The sequence below is a fragment of the Haliaeetus leucocephalus genome, unplaced genomic scaffold (genome assembly GCF_000737465.1).
Source record: "Haliaeetus leucocephalus isolate CR32 unplaced genomic scaffold, Haliaeetus_leucocephalus-4.0 Scaffold848, whole genome shotgun sequence".
NCBI lineage: Eukaryota > Metazoa > Chordata > Aves > Accipitriformes > Accipitridae > Haliaeetus > Haliaeetus leucocephalus.
In genome coordinates, this window is record NW_010973284.1 from 6204565 (window position 1) to 6222540 (window position 17976).

The 17976-nt window shown below is 37.7% G+C and overlaps 2 protein-coding genes across 3 annotated transcripts in view; both read left to right on the forward strand.

Moving 5' to 3' along the window:
- AGBL4 (ATP/GTP binding protein-like 4) overlaps positions 1-17976 on the forward strand; it is a 580767-nt gene that overhangs the window by 187283 nt on the left and 375508 nt on the right. The window lies entirely within an intron of this gene.
- The window catches only part of BEND5 (BEN domain containing 5), a 31860-nt gene that overhangs the window by 784 nt on the left and 13100 nt on the right, over positions 1-17976 (forward strand). The window contains exons 2-3 of one of the 2 annotated variants that reach the window (XM_010582411.1): positions 13735-13868; positions 15571-15946. In XM_010582411.1, coding sequence (XP_010580713.1) covers positions 13735-13868; positions 15571-15946 — 510 coding nt within the window. The remainder of the gene's footprint in view (positions 1-13734; positions 13869-15570; positions 15947-17976) is intronic. The other variant, XM_010582412.1, reaches the window with a different exon arrangement.

Sequence of the window (17976 nt, forward strand, 5' to 3'; positions counted from 1 at the left end):
GGGGGGGGGATCAGAAACTTCAAAAAAAAAAAAAAAAGTTGAGGTTTTCATACACACTTTATTTATAGTGCATGGAGTCATTTATATACCTTTGCAGTTTGGCAGCACGTTGCCAAATTAAGAGAGGTACTGGTTTGCGTCCGCTTTGTTAGTTTAAGTGACTTCACAAATTGGAAGGCGAGAGTGGAACCAGACCTTTAGGTATTATGCTTGTTAAGCTTGGTTTTGCTACATTTGGTTTCATGTTTAACTTACGAACATCTCTTTAGCTAAGAGGACCAATTAAAGTGTGTATTAATAAACCCACCCACATTTTGGCCATTTAAATGAGTTCAGCCCTTGTGAGAGAGTACTTCTGCTATGTGTGTCCCCGCACCACAGCTCTTTGGCAGCACGTTGCCTTGAAGACTTTCCCTAGTTTTCTTGCAGCCACACAAAACACCCTGCTGTAGTCAGAGTTGACATAGAAAGGAAGTTTGACGTTGTGTGTTGTTTGTAGCAAATTACTGGCTGGTGTGGACTTGCCCAATAGGCTGTTGAAAGACGGCGACGACCATTTGAAATGTCAGTCTGGGTAGCAAAGAGGACATTGGGTTCTGATCCTGGCTTTTCTACTCGGGGAGAAATACTGGTTGGCTGTTTCCCCAAACGTGAAATGGGCTTAAAAAACTCTGCTGTCTAGTATCAAGTTCTGAGAAGTTAATGCTGAGTTCTGATCTCTAAACAGAGTAACTTGGTGTTAAAGGCATGTAAAAGTAGTATTTTTTAATTTTATTTTTATTTTTGAAAATGAAAGTTCCTAAACCAGTTCAGCCTGGTGGTGGTCCATTTTTGGTCCCTGGCTCAGGCAGTGACTTTCACCATTATCCTCTTTCCAGTAGCAGCCATAAACAGATGACTGGAAAGAACAAGAAACAGGCAAACATGTATGTCATTTCCCTGTAAAGCTTTTCCGATTTCTGAATATTTGCAATTCCAGGAGTTCGGGAGAACTAATAAGATAGCCTACCAGAGGAGTGGATTCTCCTGCTAAGTTTTTGTGGTCCTATGCCAGCCTGTGTTTTGTCTGTCCTGTCTACAGCAGAGGAGAATTGGTATGTGAAGTATTTCTTGCAAGTTACCCATCACATCCGTGGAGGCCAGCGGCGTCAGCGTTCAGGGTTTGCTTGGCCTCTTCTCAAGGGCATCCCGATTGGACTTCACTTTCCTCTTTCTCACTGGAGAACTGCAGCAGCAGTGCCCTTTCTGTTCCTCATGTTCATCTCAACATAAATAAACTGTTTCAGAGCAATATTTAGTAGTAGGCATTTTGCTCACACGTTGAGCCTACCAGGTTGCCTCCGTTTTCCAGCAGAAAGTGCACCTACTTTGTCAGTTCCCTTGTTCCAGACAGAGTCTGTACGTACCTAGGAGAAGTGCACTTCTCTACAGTTTCCCTTTGTTTCATCTCACTTGAACCAGAACAAACCAATATATGCTGTTTCCTCCAGAGAACAAGACTTGTTACCTCTATTAGTGATTTGTACTAATTGCTCCCCAGAGATTTGAATTTCTACAGGACACTCTCCAGATGAGCCAGGAATAGAAAGAAACATACAGCTATCTTTATTACATCTGTCACATCTCAATATATCTGACTAGGTCTGTAATTTACATGCTTGGAAAACTTCTCACCTGAACACACCAAATGAATCCTTACTTCTGTGCTTCTTTCCACCCTGCACCATGTAAAAATACCGTAATTGAATTAAATGTATGTTGTATACAAAAGGTTACTTACATTTAAAGTTGTCACTTTCTCCCCAAAATTCTAATATTGGTGTTTGTTTTTATTATGGTTAAAAACCTCGGGGAGCAAAGTTGATCTTGCACGAAGACATCTTATTGGTTGTTTTTTTGGTTTATAGTCACCAACTCTACTTTTACAGATTATGACAACTTCTTATGGCAAACATTACAACTCTGATGTTATGCAAACTGCTTATTTAGTTTAAAAAATAATTCTGTGAGCCTGCAGTAATGTTTCACGTACTAGTATAGAACTTTTCATTCTAAAGGATTCCAGCCTACCTTAGCAGTAAGGTAAATTAGAGTTGATTTTATATATAAAATATACATAGTTGGCTTTGAATTTGTTGAAGGAACTCTTATCTGCACAAATTAGTACATCGGTGACTTTAAGGATTTACTGCTTTGGTCCAAGTATTCCCCATTAGGAACAGATTTCAGGATTAAAGTCATGGTACAGGTATTAAATTAAACAAACAACAAAAAATAATAAGGGGGGGAAAAGTAATCTTTTTTTTTTTTTTGAGTCTGCACAGTATTCTCTTACACTTTGAATGGTGCCCAATTTTCTTACACTCATTTAACAAGGCTGCTCAAGTAAGCAGAGTTGTACCTATTTATATATATTTTCATGATCAAACACTGTCCACGCAGTGGGAGTTAATCATAGTCTGAGAAACAGATCCACTTGGTTTTCCTTTTTAGCGACCTAAAAAAAAAGGAGTAGAGGAGGAACACAGGTACAAGACCCATATTAGAGTCGTGATTTTTTTCTTTTGAAAGAGTTTTCCTTTCCTGTTATGTTTAAAGAAATTTAGATACTTGTCAAGCTTTTACCCTTGAAAAGTAGGAGTTCACACAGGGATAAGTCAGTGTTCATGCCCATAGTACCAAGTTTTATTTGGAGCATTGGTTGTGTGAAGAGTTTGTGAAATATTTGAGAGAGTCTATAAGCAATTCTTTAATCCTTTGTGTTAGGTTGGATGGTTGGAAGCCCGTACACTTGTGAGGCATATTATTGTTGCTGCAGAGGAGATAGCAATGCTGTAAAGGTATCACAAATGTTAAAAGAAAAAAAAAGACAAGTGTTCTGGGCATGCTCAGAACATCAAGTAATTCTGATAGTCTTGGTATGTTGAAGAGATAAATAGTCATTTATTTTGCATACTTCCGTAAGAAGTAATATGTAGTAGCGTTACAGCAGAGTGATAGATGAACTCTGAGAAGCTGTACGCTTTTCTTGTGTCTGTGTGTGTATGATTGGGAACTGCTGATAGTGGTGGTATGAGCTGGTCTGGCAACCTTTGACTTTTTCAAAAGTTAGCCAGAGACTCAAACCAGAAAGGTTAACCCCCAGCTCGAGACAGTTCTAGACCTTCGAGCCATAGAAGGCATGCTAAAATGAACATTTTGTGCCGTAACAAGTTCAACGTTTGGTTAACAGGCAACTGATGTTATGTAGTAATAAAGGAATAATTTTATTTACCTCTGGAATGGAAAATATAGCTCAGCTGACTAGAGTTTCACTGTATAGCAGGTTTTTTGAAGTGGCATGTTAACTGGTCTGTCTTGTTGAGAATACAAACATAGTAGACGGTTTTTCAGGAGGAGTTTGAGTCTGTCTTTCTGATCATCCACACCCTTCCTTTTTTCTTCTTTTCTGTCCTCTTAAAATGCCGAAAAGCTGTTTTTCTGGTCCCCCTTCTTGAACTATGTGTGCCACTTGCAACTTTTTCACGCTTGTCACTAGCAGAATTTTGTCTAGAAGCATGTGCACCTTAAAGGAGCTAGCATGGTCCTTAGATGACCCTGTTGGAGCCTTTTCTTGCTTTGCAAAGTGATGAGTGTTAGGTGGGATGAACTGAGGTTCAGGGACTTTTTAAAGTTCACTACTTCAGGCTATGTTTGTTAACAAGTTAATAGTGACTATCTTCTAATTTGAGGCATTCTTTACTGACTGCAGTAAATAATTGTTCTCTCTAGCTGCTGCCCTCAACATTTCCCACCCACGCAATCGTAACAAACGCATCTCCATCAGATTCTCACAGCAATTCCCTAGCTGCCACAGCAGATGTATTAATACCTGCGTGCATTCATCTTCTTTCTTGCCCCTTTGTAAAATGTTGTGCTTCCTATCTTAGTAAAATAGATTAGGTGATTTAAAAAAATCTTCAAAAAGCCTGTACAGCTCATGGTGAAGTAATTTGCTGTGTGTTTCAGAAACATGTAAAATCTCTGTTCCCAGAACAATTTTAAATTAAATAATTCTAGGACTGAGTTTTGAGTAAGGTTGAGGGTGGATACACACTAAGAAGTTGAAGCAGGCTTCTTTGCTACAGATAGCTAATGCAGGAAAGACCCTTTGTCAAAGTGCTGGAATAGGTGAAAATTTACAAGATGAGATCTTAGATTATATCAAGAGCATACAAAATTTAAGTCAGAAAGTGGTCTTGATGTGCAACACTAACTTAAAGCTTTTATTGGTATTTCTGTAGTCTTGTGCTGCTTTCTGCATTTTTTTTCTCCTTGCGCTATTCAGACAGCTTGGGGAGGTAGAACAGGTCATAGCTGTGGTCGCTGTGTACCCAAGCTCCATCCTGTGTTCATGTGTAGTCCGCATGTCTCATTTCCTTTCCCGGGGCAGTCTGTGGACTGAATGAACTATTGTGGTAGGGACAGCGTTTGCTAACTTCTTTGTTCCTAGAAAGCTCTAGGTCTGTCCCCTGTCGTTATATGCAGCTCATATGGTGTGTGACAGGGATGTGGGGAGAAATGGCACCAGGAAAAAAAATCAAAACCCCTGCAACTGCTTCTTGGGTGATCCCAGGTGTTGCCCTGGGTAAAGGAAGTGCCAGGAGGAGGCTGTAGGAAACCTTCCAGTAGTGGTAGTGGTTTCTCACAGGCTATTTTTAGTTTGTTTGTGGGTGGGTTTTTTTTGTTTGTTTGGTTGGTTGTTTTTTTTTTGTCCTGGGGTAGTTCTGGAGTACCTGTGGATGAGCTTGTGTGTCGCTGCCTTTGAGCAGCAAGTCCAGCTCTTCCTAACTGTGCTATCTGTCTGCTGTACCTGCGCATCAGGCCTTGCGGTCACTGAAAGAAAGTAAGCCCAGCAGGTTAGGCAGTGCTGAAGTAACCTCGTTCAAAATATGATTTTTTAAATTTTTTTTTTTAACTTTCTGCTGTGATGTTTGAGGTGTATGGCCTACTTTGTCAGATACTTAACTGGCATGCTACTGTGTGTTGCCTTTTTTACCAGGTGAAAGATCTGGCTGTAGGGAGAGGTTCACCAAATCATTCTGCGTAACAGAGTAACTACATCACACTCTTAAATATAATCCTGAATGCAAGTGTGGCGGTATTCATAAAAAATATTTACAGCTAAAGTTCACACTCATTTTGAGTTTGATCCATTTCTGGTTATTTTTAAGATGAAGAGTGGGGTTCCCCCCCCTTCTAAATTTTACTGTAGGAGCATATCTGAGATATGAAGGACTTATACAAAGGCACAGTTTTGGGGTTTTTTTTTGTGTGTCATTTCTGTTTGTTCAGCATTGAAGTCTTAATATGGCACATTTGTGCAAAGCTTAAATTGCAGTAGCAAAAAAATTTTGGAACTTTTAAAACTGGCTGGTAAGTAGTGGCGTAGAGTAACCCTTATGGTAGTGGTGATGGTTATAATTCATCAGCAGGATAAAGTGGCGGTAGCAAGGAATTAAAAAGCTGGGATTTATATGTGCAAGAAGATTTTACCCTTATATTTAGTTTTCTCTTTTCCTGTATCACTGTGCTTATTCAGGAAATAAATATATTGGTTTTTTTGGTCTTAAACCCTTTTCAACTGACCTGCTTGTTCCTCAGTTACATTTGCTTTTTGCTTCACCCTAGTAGTCAGAAGTCACTTATTTATTTATTTAGTTTTATGACATAAAGTCATACAGGTGGCACACACTATTGTTATTTCTCTTGGTCTTAGTACATATGTTGCACCTCATAACACTGCTTATGCTTGTATATGTTGCATAAGCTTAACAACGATACAGTAAAAGTATGCATTTCAGGATTTTAATAAAATTGACTTCAAAGATAGTATAGTTATGGTAGCTATGGTAACTAACACTTACTAATTAAAATATGCTAAAATTCACAGAGGAGTGAAAAGGGGAAAAATGTAAGTTAATGTTTTTGTATTCATAATTTAACAGTAAACCATTTTTTTTCCAGTGGATTGCCTAAGTGCCAGTCAGTCAATTATTTGCTTTTTTAAAAGAAACCCTTTAAAAATAGTAGAGGCTGAACCACATTGTAATTTTTGTATGTAAACTAAAAAATGCATAAATCTACCCACTGTTTCATTAGCAAGCTCACTCCCTGGGCAGAGATAGTTGAGGAGGCTTCCTGGAGTGTTCCCTGTAGGCTGCTGCTTTATCTGCTTTATCTGCTGAATAGCTGGTAGGCGATATCTCCATGGCTTTGTGGCCTTTGTGATCATGAAGTCATAATCAGGGTTTGGTCCTAATATAATTTTACAGTATGATGCAGATTGACTGGTCAGGGCAGCCAGATTGACAAATTGTAGCTGTCATTGAGATTGATGATCTCTTTAAATGAACTTTTGAACTTTTAAAGAAGGAAATAGCTTTTATTATAAATAGTTTTTTATAAAATATTTATCACATTCAAACTTTTGAAAAATAATTCCCATAGTTGAGTTTCATATGTAGGTACAGAGGAAAGATTTAAAGGATAGCATTTTAGCATCCTACTTGTTTTCAGGGTTTCTTCTTTTTAATTAAATCCAAAACATAACACTATACCAGCTACTAGGAAGAAAATTAACTCTATCCCAGCTGAAACCAGGACAAATGATAATATTGTATTATTGTATTCATTTCAGAAAGGATTAAGAGAGTTGTTCCATAATAGCTATAATCCTTTGTGTTCGACATGTTCAGAGTATTGTACAAATATTAACAAATCCACACAACACTTCAGTGGGTTGGATGGGGACAGTAAGATGGAAAGGTTGAGTTATTCAAGGTCACTATTTAAGTAAATATTGGATCCAGGATTAAAACTGTCCTCAGACTTGTAAAGAGCATGATTTCCTGTTTCTCAGCGTAATGTCTTGTCTACTTGATCATCCAGCTCCATTGGTTTCTACTGCAGCCAAGTACTCTTCTAAAACCACTAGAAGTTAAATGGGAGAGTTTTGCTGACAAAGAATAAAAGAATAATAATTGTTTCTAGCTGTATTAGTTTTGAGCCATGTTGCTTTTAGTTAATACAAAGTCTCTTCAAAAATAATTAACTTTTGAATTAAGAAATAGATTTCATATTAATAATGGAAATTGAGAAAGAAGATAATTTTTTTTTCCTTGCAGCACAGGTCTGACTTACGTATGGGCTGATGCTCAGTAAGTCTAAACAATCTGCTGATAAATGAACACATGCAAAAGGAGAATGTTAAATATTTGAATGTCTTCATGTGCATTAGAAATTTGACTACAAATGGGGGTCTGTATCAGTAACTCACTCCCAGCAGTATTAAACTGAATTTCTCTGTTGTTCCACTGAGGAAAAGGTGTGTGTTTAGACCTCAACATTTGTTGCTTCAGTTGCTGGCATGGTAGGCTTGGGTTTTGTGAGAGCAGCAGCAGGTCCATGCTCTGTGAATTTACTTGTATTATTCTATTGAATATTAATGAGGGAGAGACAGTCTTGATGTAGGACTTCAGACAGAACTTAGGAGGTAAAAGTTGTTTATATAATCTGTCCTCTGCTTTTGTAGGCGTTTGGCTCCTTAATCTTTCTCTTCCTTCTTTAGTGCCTTTGTACAGAACAGGTGTGGCTTTCTCTCCATCATCAGTGAGCAGTCTTGATTCAGGCTTCTGGCACATCATCCTACTTACCCATCATCTCTAAACCTGTCAAGTGGTAGTTTAAGACCTTTCTATCCTGCCTTTTCCCAATTTGATTAAGAATTATTTTTGCTCTCTTTCCTATTCTTTACACCTGATTGAAATTCACTTCACAAGATTTAACAGCCTTTTTGGCCAGTTCCTCAAGAGCATGTCTTCACCTTCACGTGTTTATTGGCCTTGCCTGTCACAGTGTTACTTGATATGTTATTCTTCCCTGACTTCTTTGCTCACTCACTCTTCTTTTTGCTCTGAAGACATTCTTCTAGTCACTTGTTTGTGTGTTGTTGTCATTTTCTCTTTCTGGGGAAGTGCTGCAGGACTATTTAGTTAGTAAATTTTTGGGAAGTGATACTAGCCCGGGTGATGGCAACTCTCAGTTCTATCTTTTTATTCCTAACTTTTCTCACTTAAATTTGTTGTCAGATTCCCTTTCTGACATCCTTAGCAGAAATCTTTTTCAGCTTATGCTTAGGATGGCCCAACATATTTTCCTACTGTTTTTGTCCATTTCTCTTGATTTTGGGGTGGGGAGGGGGGAATAAACTTTTCTGTCATTGCCAACTCAGAACTCTTGCTATCTCTTACGCTTCATCTCTTTTGTTGCTTACACCCAGCTTTACCTTTCTGTCCAACTAAATATAGTTCGTGTAGTGTTTTCACTGTGCCTTATGTTGATTTCTGTAATCCTCTTTTTCTCTGTCCTTCCAACAAAGCTCTCCTCTAGCCTGCAAAAAAGGGCAAAACAAGATAGTAAATTATACTATCCAAATCCTGAACTGACTGTCCCAGCACCTGGTTGACCCCTCTTCTGCACACACCTCCTCCTTTTAGCATAAAGTTTGGTGGCACCTGTCCTCTTCAAACAACTTCTGCATTGCTAGTGCTGTTTGTTATCCCGTGTTGTCTGTTACTGTCATTCTGAGGTTTTTTTCTTCTTTGGTAGTGGTCTTAATCTCAGAGTATTACTAGCTCAGAGCTGTTTTATATAAGACAAGTATTTCTTCCTCTGTATCCTGAATATCTTCTGAGCCTGCAGGATCGTTACATTTTCTGAAATCTCTTCTGTTCTTCCTGTTAAAGTCCTTCTTTAATATTTGCATTGAATTAGCTGAGAAAGTAATTTATAATTATTTTTTTTCCAGTTTCAAATAAACTAGGTGGCTTTTTTTTTTTTTTTTGTAATATCATGCTGTTTTCCTTCTCAGTCACAGCAATATTGATTATTGTTTATTTGTGTTTAAGTGGCACTTAAGAATCCATGCCTTGTCATGCTTGGTGTGTGTATTTGCTTTGAAGCACCAAGTACACCTTTGGCTGCGGGTTTTTTCTTTGGTTCATAAGTGTCTTTTACTTCATGAACTGCAACCGATGCAAAACCTGCCGACGTAGGTAATGTTATTTGCTCTGTGGAAGCAACCTACAGTTGCTAAATCAGTAGCAAAGCAGTTCAATGCAGCAGTGTGTGGGGAATCTTGTACAGGTGTTGTCCATATGTGTTGGGTATATGCCTGGAAATGGGAAGGGTGATGGTAAATTTTTTCATCTGTCAGTATATCACTTTTCACAAGGGCTGGAATTTTTTTGAAGGCTTAGGGGAAGGATGAATTTTGCTCAAGGTTCTTTCGTTTTATTACTGTAAGATTTATAGCATTGCCAAACCCCTTATTTGGACTGATCCCAGACCTGCCATCCCTCATCCATTTGGAGTGTGGAGCCCTCTTCCTCTATTTTTCCAGCTTTTTCTCCAAAGGTGGAAAAAAAAAATCAGCATTTGAACTATTTTTTTGAAGGGATTAGTTTGTTCAGACCTTACTTCTAAATTAGAAGGTAAGGAATGTTTTAAGGAGACTTTGAGATTTCCATAGTTTTATTCTACATCCCATGATAGGATTTTCAATTTTAGAGCACTAATATATTTCTACTTGAATTTAACCACATTGCTTCCTGCCCTGTTGAAGTCACTTTGCCTGCCTCAGTTCCCTGCTGCTGGAGTCTTAAAGCTATTACCTTTTGGCCTGGATCCACCCATCCTGACACTGAAACAAAGGCCTGACTGAAGAAAACATTCCAGGAACAGTTTATCCTTTGCTAGCTGATACAGATTCTCTAATTCAGGGTTGCTTTTTTGGCTTTTCTTTCTTTCAGCACTGTTGAGGCCAAATGTCTTCCCAGCCGTTCTGAAATTTCTCAGCAGTTCCCTTCTTACTACCCGAACAACTTTGGTAGGTGGCCGTATGGGGAGAGATGCTATCATGTGCACTGGCTCTTGAGCCCTGTACTTCAGTACCTTGTGGAGTTGACTGGCAAGATCTCTCCCAGGTCAGACGTTTTCCTGGAGTGCAGTTATTCCAGCATGCTTTATTCTGTATATGGAATCACAGAATACTGTGTTCTCTGGCATTATGGCTACTGTGCACAAAAGCAATTTTTCCTAATTTACATGTGTCTTCCAGAATGCCCTTTCTTAAAGAACAGAGAGAATCAATGCTGTTCATTCTTGTATTGTGCTTCTACCCTGCATATTTTGTTACAAGTACCTAATTAGGCGTGTTAAGTGCTAGTTCTCTGTAGCCAGTATCACTGAGCCATTTATTCCATATGTAGGAAAAACAATAGACACAACTTCATGACAATCTGATCACAGTCACCTAAGGGAAGGTACAATTTTTAACTTGTAGCAAGGTTTAAATGACTGGAGACAAAGTCCAGACAAATGATTCAGGTCTTTACAAAATGAGGCTCTGAGCTACAACGTTTCTAGGGCTGCCTTTCTCTCTCTTAGCATGGTCTGTAGCTTCAGGCACTGAATTGCAGCTTGCCCAGCCATTTGGTTCATATCCTGGTTTTCTTCTGGCTCAAAATTGTGCGTGTTTTGCTTTTTGCTGGATTCTTCTTTTGTACCTGTCTTTTGTACGCTGGCACAACAACAGACAGAGAGTCCTAAGAACAACTGCTCTAAATGCACATTCGTGTTTCTCCTACCCCTCCCCCTGGTCTCTTCTCTCTCCCTCCCTCCCCTTCCCAAATTCCATTAATATTTGCAGAACAAGAGCCAGTACTCCAGCATTAGCCTCAAATTCAGAATGAGATTTTTCTGGCTTTATCTGCAGCTAATGCAGAAGACAACAGAGGTTAGAAATGCACTTTTTAAAAAAAAAAAAAAAAGAAAAACAAAAGGCCTTTTCATATCCAACACACTGGATGAATTGTGTTAGGTATAAACAGGCCTACAAAGTCTAGAACATATGTAAGAAAATATTATATGTATTGTTGTTGAAAGGCAGAGGACCATAAAATTATTTGCTCCTTGACTAAATTAAAAGTTCCTGAGCTTTAACTTAGTTTAAACTCATTTTCACTGTTGTTTCTTCAAATTTTGTGTGGGGAGAAGAGAGTTCGTTTCTTCAACATATTGGTTCATTTACAGGATAACCAGTAAAATCAGAAAGTCAAATGAAGACATTTGCCAAACATTGGTTGCACACCAACAATGTACAAACTAAGCATTTGTAAGGAGGTATATAAACAAACTTTTACCTTCTGTCCACTAGTGAAGTTTTGCAAACATAAATTTCATAGGCAAACTGAGAAATTGGGAGGGGAGTGGAGAGAATGAAGAATTCAGATGATTTGCGTAGTTTTCTTTGACCCCAAACTAAGTAGTTTCTTTAATTTCTGTTGTTCAGTGCATAAAATGTGTTCTTAACCTTTATAAATTGACTTAAGAATAAAAAAGCCAAAATCAAAAGATAACTATTTCTATTCTTTGAAATTGATTTTATTTTAACGTTGTTTTATTTGTTGGAAAGTATTTGCCAACTTCCACTGTAGTCTGCACATGCAGTTACTCCTCTGTGACCCCTTTCCATCAGTGTTTCAAGACTTGCTTTTCCCTGGCCATGGGAAGGACGGCAAGTGTCCATTTCCAGTTTGCGTGGGGTTCTGGCTACTGGTGACCTCAGCTAGTTGCCAGCAGACAATTTTAACTATGTGAAGTAATTGGATTGTGTCCATCTTGTTGTGAGGCCAAGGGTTATTTCAGAGCACAGAAACTGATCTGCATTCTTTCAGTGTAGAAGGAGTTCATCTGCAGGTTCTGTGGAAGATGATTTGGCAAAGCATTCTAGAGGAGCTGGCTCTGCAGTATGCATGTGCTGCTCTTCTTCTATGGAACTGTGAGAACATATTTTAGCAAATGATTCCTCAATCTATTGGATACCCCCAAATATATAGTCACCGAAAAAGTTGGGTTTGTTTTTTTTTTTATTCAATGTGGATTTATTTATTCTTAAATTTCTATCCTTCCAAGAAGATATGAATACCCATCAGCCTGTCCTTTAGTCTGTAAATTTGTATTTTTTTCCTAAGAAGGTCTCTCTTATTTTATTCTCTGCTCTCTGACAGTAGAATTGGGTTATCTCACTTTTCTGATGAACCTACGTTTTCCAGATAAACGAAAACGTAGGGGTTTATTTTTCAAAACTGAAACAGTTGGATTGCCTTTTTGTTTTACTGGGATAAGCATCCGTGATGCTTTGGGGAATGGAGAATGATCTAAAATAAGCCTAGCTGGTTTTTGTTGTTTATCTGTTTCTTTTTGCATCTGTCTTACTATTTATTGCTACCATCTGCATTTCATTTCAGGTTGTCTAATGTCTTATTCTGCATGTTCTGTGCCTATTCTCTTTACATAGCCTTGGGCTGTAATATCACCATTTGCCTACAAGAGATCCATTTCTATCTGTAACAAAATGAATTGCATTCATCTGTGTAATTCATTTCTAATGAATGCCTTGCTCCTCATTAAACAGTGATTTACCTTTGTTTCCCTTTTCTACACTGTCAACACTAACCATTTTGAGGTCCTGTGGAGAGATGCTAATTTGAGAAAGCAAAAGTCAATGCAACTAAGTACTCACAAGTGCCATCCTCATTGGCACTTTCAAAAATATTAATGGGACACTTTGAAATACAGTTTGCAGGTGGATAAGAAGACTCAAAGTGTTTTCTTACTCATAAGATTTCAGTGTACGAATACACCACTTTAAATGCATTTCTCCTTGTCAGTGTCTTGAACAGGTAGCCAAGCTTGTGAATCTTTTAAGACCTTGTCTGCTCTGCTGGGATTTTACAGATCACAGGCACATTTGGGGAGACTACACTCTTGATACCCTGTCCCCTCTGCACCTTTTCAGGAATATTGAAGTATTTCAAACTTATTTTCAGAATAATGTTTTGAAATATTTAATCTTGAGATGTGTTAGAATGTTTCAGACTTCAAAGTATTTTGCTTCAATTTTTTTTTTAAGATTCAAAGATTAATTTAAGCATTCATTGGCTTTGTGTATCTAAAAAAAAAAGAATTAGTACCATTAACTAATGAAATAGGGGTTGTATAGTAGTTTCGTTACAGATTTGGTCCATACGCAACTTTTCTGTAATGCCCTTTTAACCTATCCTGCAGCATCCCCTTTTCCAGCCCTGCTCTTTGCAGAACAGCAGAATCTGCTGCATGTGCAAATAGGTCTGTACTGCTGACAGATGACGGTTAGAGTATAGGATGAATTACCAAGTTTATTTTCACTTTAAACCTAAGCAGAGTTTGAACTGCGGCAACAGATTATGAATATGAAAATACTGTTGGTAAACATAATTTAACGCAATACAGATGTTTTTTAGAAAGTTGTTTTATTTACAGCATCTTTAACTCTTATTATAGTGATAGTACAAGCTACTCATTGACACTTTTGATCACTCACATGAATTTAGTTTGGCATTTTACAATATTTATTCTTGTGTTTGGCCAGATTGATCCCTTGTTGAAACTCTAGAACTGTCAGTGGGCATCAGTTGAGTTACGCCATGGATTAATTTGATCATAGTATTATGAGGGGATTGAAGCATGGGAAGTATTTTTGTTTTTTGTTTTTTGTTTTTTTTTTTAACTGGTCTTGCCTAAGTCATGTAGTATTTGGAAGTAAGAACACTGATTAATATAACAAAATTTTATTTTTAATATACATTTTAGAGGACAAAACTGACCTTGAGAACAGTGTGATGCAGAAGAAAATTAAAATCCCCAAGCTCTCTCTCAATCACGTAGAAGAAGCTGGGGAGGTTACAGATTATGGGGAAGAAGATGTGGAGCTTAGACACAGTAAGGTACTGAAGTCTTTCCTTTTTTTTTCTTTTTTTCCTTTCTTTTTTTTCTTTTTTCTTTTTCTTTTTTCTTTTTTTTTTTTTGTTTTGTTTTGGAGATGCTTGGGGCATATACAGACGTCATAGCTTAAGAATTCCAGGCCTGCTTTTGATCCCCTTAAAACACTGTGTTTGGTGAAATTGGGTTAAATTGTGTGTGGGGGGTGGGGTACGAGTTTTCAAAACCTGATTTATATGCAATCGAACATTTTCCTGTTTATACCGTCTGCACGGTTTAATTGCCATTTGAGATTTCTGGAACAATACTCTTCTACTTTGGCCCAGAATGCTTTAAAAGTCACCAGTTCCATGAATGTCGAGCAGCTGTTCTTGGTGGCACTTGTGACCTATTGCGCACTGCTTGTTTGGAATTGGAAGGGGTGCTCTGAGACTTCCCAACTACGGCAGTGGGCGAGAAGACAAATTGACAGGATTGCATCCCTCCATTATAACTGCCAGTTGCCTTTTTAGGTCCAGATGCCAGAAACCCCCTATGTAAATACATTTACTTTTTGATATCAAATGATTTCTTTAAAAGTCTGCCAACCTTCAGAATAAAATACTGCTCTGTGGCTTCATGTGTTTTGCAGCTGCAGGAATGATACTAGTACATTTCTTTATAGTGGGCCAGCATATTTTTTTTTCTTTTTTAGAACATGCATGGAACAGGCATGACATCAAATAATCTCATTTTCTGCCACATTACTCATGGATATTGTGGTATGGGAATTGATAGTGTCAGCTTCTTGTCTCTAACCTACGAGCTACATTTGCTTTCCTTGCAATTGCTTGGAAGTTCAAATGCCTTTTCCATATTTGTCCAATAAAACTTAGTGACTTTTACCCATACTGTCACATTTTAATACCACTATCCAGGCCCCAGAAAAGAGGTGTGCTTTAATTTGTAGGGTTTGTGCAGATGACTGAAGGTAAATTTCTGCTGAGAGTTCAAAGGACATGAAGCCTCTGCAATGCAGTACTAATATAGAAGGAATCAGTTGATGAGGGAGATGAGACTGGATGATACATTCTGTCTCCAACTTCTGTGTTTTCAATTCCCTTTCAGTGTTTGCTGATAGTGTTAACTCAGTCATTTGCATCAGGCAGTTGGGTGAACGTGCTAGAGGAATAGTCAGAGAAGGTTTTTGTCTCCCAAAGTGTGGGAAGGACAAGCCCTCTGTTCACAAAACAGCTTTGTATGGTACACTGCTTTCATCTCTGATGTCATTACAGGTGACAAACGTAGCACATAGTTGATTCTTTCTCTTACTTATCAGAAAATCAATTGTTCTCGGAAATCTAAATGTTAGGGGTAAACTTTAAAAGAAAAGAGATGCAGATCCACTTTTTTTTTTTTTAAAGAAATTATCTTTCTATATGGAATTAAGTGACCTATATACACTGAGCTTGCAAGTGTTGCATAAAAGCAGAAAGAAAGGCCTTTAACTGCCTCAGAAGTTTGTGTATGCATTTAGCTGAATTATGCATGCATGATAGTTATGATGTATATCCACAAGAATCTGTTAGGCAAAACGTTTTTGCAGGCAGACTTTGTCTTGTTTTTTTTGGAAAACAAGAATATTAACGGTTCCCAAGTCTGTAGAATTTTAATTTTATTACATCTTACTGCTCTCCTAATTTATTTATTTTTTATTGTAACACGCAGAGACAAGATGGGAGGAAACAAAGTGAAGGTACACACAAAAGCATTGAAGCAGTTGTTGCTCGCCTTGAAAAACAGAATGGGATGAGTCTCAGTAATACTTCCAGCCCTGAGGAGGCTTTTATGGAGACTTCGGAAGGCATGAACAACATGGACGATGCTGTAGTTCCTCGGATTCTGTATGAAGAATTGCTGAGGAGTTACCAACAGCAACAAGAAGAAATGAGACACATTCAACAGGAGCTTGAGAGAACGCGGAGACAGCTTGTGCAACAGGCAAAGAAGCTAAAGGAGTATGGGGCACTCGTGTCAGAAATGAAAGAGCTCAGAGACTTGAACAGGAGACTCCAGGATGTACTGCTTCTAAGACTAGGTAGTGGTAAGTGCCGGACTTAAATGGGACTAGTTTAATGAATTTTGCAAGTGTGATCAATAGTAACGGAAACATATTTGAAGAATAGCAGTGGTTGTTAAACTGGACATTGAATGTTAAAAGGGTTTTCTACTATGGCTGTATAATATGTGTCGAATTTGTATGCTATGTACGTCTGGGTTTTTCTTTAATGATAGTAGAGGTCTTTGTGCTGGTATGGTTGAATCAGAGTTCCATTTTAAGCAGCTGTATTTTAAAGAGTCTCTGACCTTCCAGTATATGCTGAAAAAGATAATAAAGCGTCATCTGCAAAATATACCAATATGTTCCAGTTTAAAAAGAAAAGAAAGAAGAAAGAAAAGGCAGTGGAATGAATATTTGGGCTAAAACTATTTTATTCTTTTCAGTTAGGGATTTTGGTTATTGTTATGTAAGTGACTGTGTTACCTTCCATTTTCTGCCCTCTCTTCCCATTAGTAGCTCATTAGAATGTGATATATTCCTGAACTTCTTAGCAGTGGCTTTAAACAGCCATGCTACTTGAAAAATAATGGATTGTTAAAGACTAATTAAAAAAACTTTTTATATTAGTGTCCCTTTTATCAACATTTGTTACAAAATGCAGGTTTGTGTAATTTGGATTTAAATTTTAAATATCTTTAGTCAATTGCTCATTTGTTTTGGTTTATAACAATTATTCAACCATTATGTTGGAATAAATGGGAAAAAAAGACAAAATAAAAAGTTCATCCTTTTCATTGAAGATGGTACCCTTGGAATACCTTCAAATATTTTACTAATTTGATATTTATTTGCTATTAGAATGTGGTACTGCTGTGTTGGAAGATTTGCTCGGTGACTGAAACTTGGTTAAAATTTGTGCATCCAAACTTAGCATGCTGTTTCTTATGTCTGCCTTTGTGTATTTGGAAACTTAATTTTTGCATGTAAATTGGATATTGGGTCTTCTACTTGACTGGAACGAGTGCATGCAATTTGCATGTGGGTCTGAGTTACATTCACGTACAAACCTGAACCTGAGAGAGCATGTGCCTGTGCTGCAGCATGTGTTAAGGTGTGCCCGCGAGTTTGGAGCCAGGTTCTTGGAAGTAGCATCTGACGATTTAACCTGGGTGTTTGATTGTGAATGCTCATCATTGTTACACTGTGCATAATTAAAGTGTCATTACTTATTATAAACATTCTAGTTAAGTTTTTTAATAAAACTAAATAGGCAAGGTTTCCACAATCTGAAAAACACTATGTGGTTGGCAGTAGATTCCACCGAGCTTTCTAAAATTTTCCTTGGATGGAAAGATGTTTCTTCATCTGCAAGTAGTTAGCTGGAATTTATGTCAATGGAGCACCAGCCAGATGTTAGTAGGCAATGGGGCTGAACAGCGTAAAATACCAATTTAGTTGGTAGTCTTGACAGCAGTTTGAGTGGTGAGACCAGCAATGAAATGACAACAGCTTCTGAATTCTGTCTTGTTTCTTTCACTTTAAGAAAGAAGGGATGCATTTTTTTTCACTTGAGCTGAATCAAGAAAGCTTGGAAGAAAAAGAAAAAAAACCCAAACCCTCTTGGAAAAAATGCTGAATCTACTCTAAATACTGGGCTTGAATTTCCATTGGTTCAGTCTGGTACCTGCTTGACAACTGAAAATAAGTCTCAATTACATTGAAGACAAGTTCTTTTAATTTAATCACATGCCTGGACAAATACAAATTATAGTTAACTTCCAAAAAAATCCCTTGTTGTTATTGCTTGTATGGAACTTTTCATGGTTGACAAAGGTAGAATTTGGCCCTATGGGCTGTGTCCTTCACAGGGTGTGTGTTTCCTAACACTTGGTTGATTAACCACTGATAACTCTTGCCTTTTCTTGTAGCCTCATTCACAGTAGAGATGCAACCAGATTCTAGGAAGATCAGTACAAAATTTATGAATTATTAGAAAGGGAGACAACTTCAGCAAATTATAGATTAGGGAATCTGATGACAGTATGAAGAAGTGCTACTTTTAATCAAGAAAT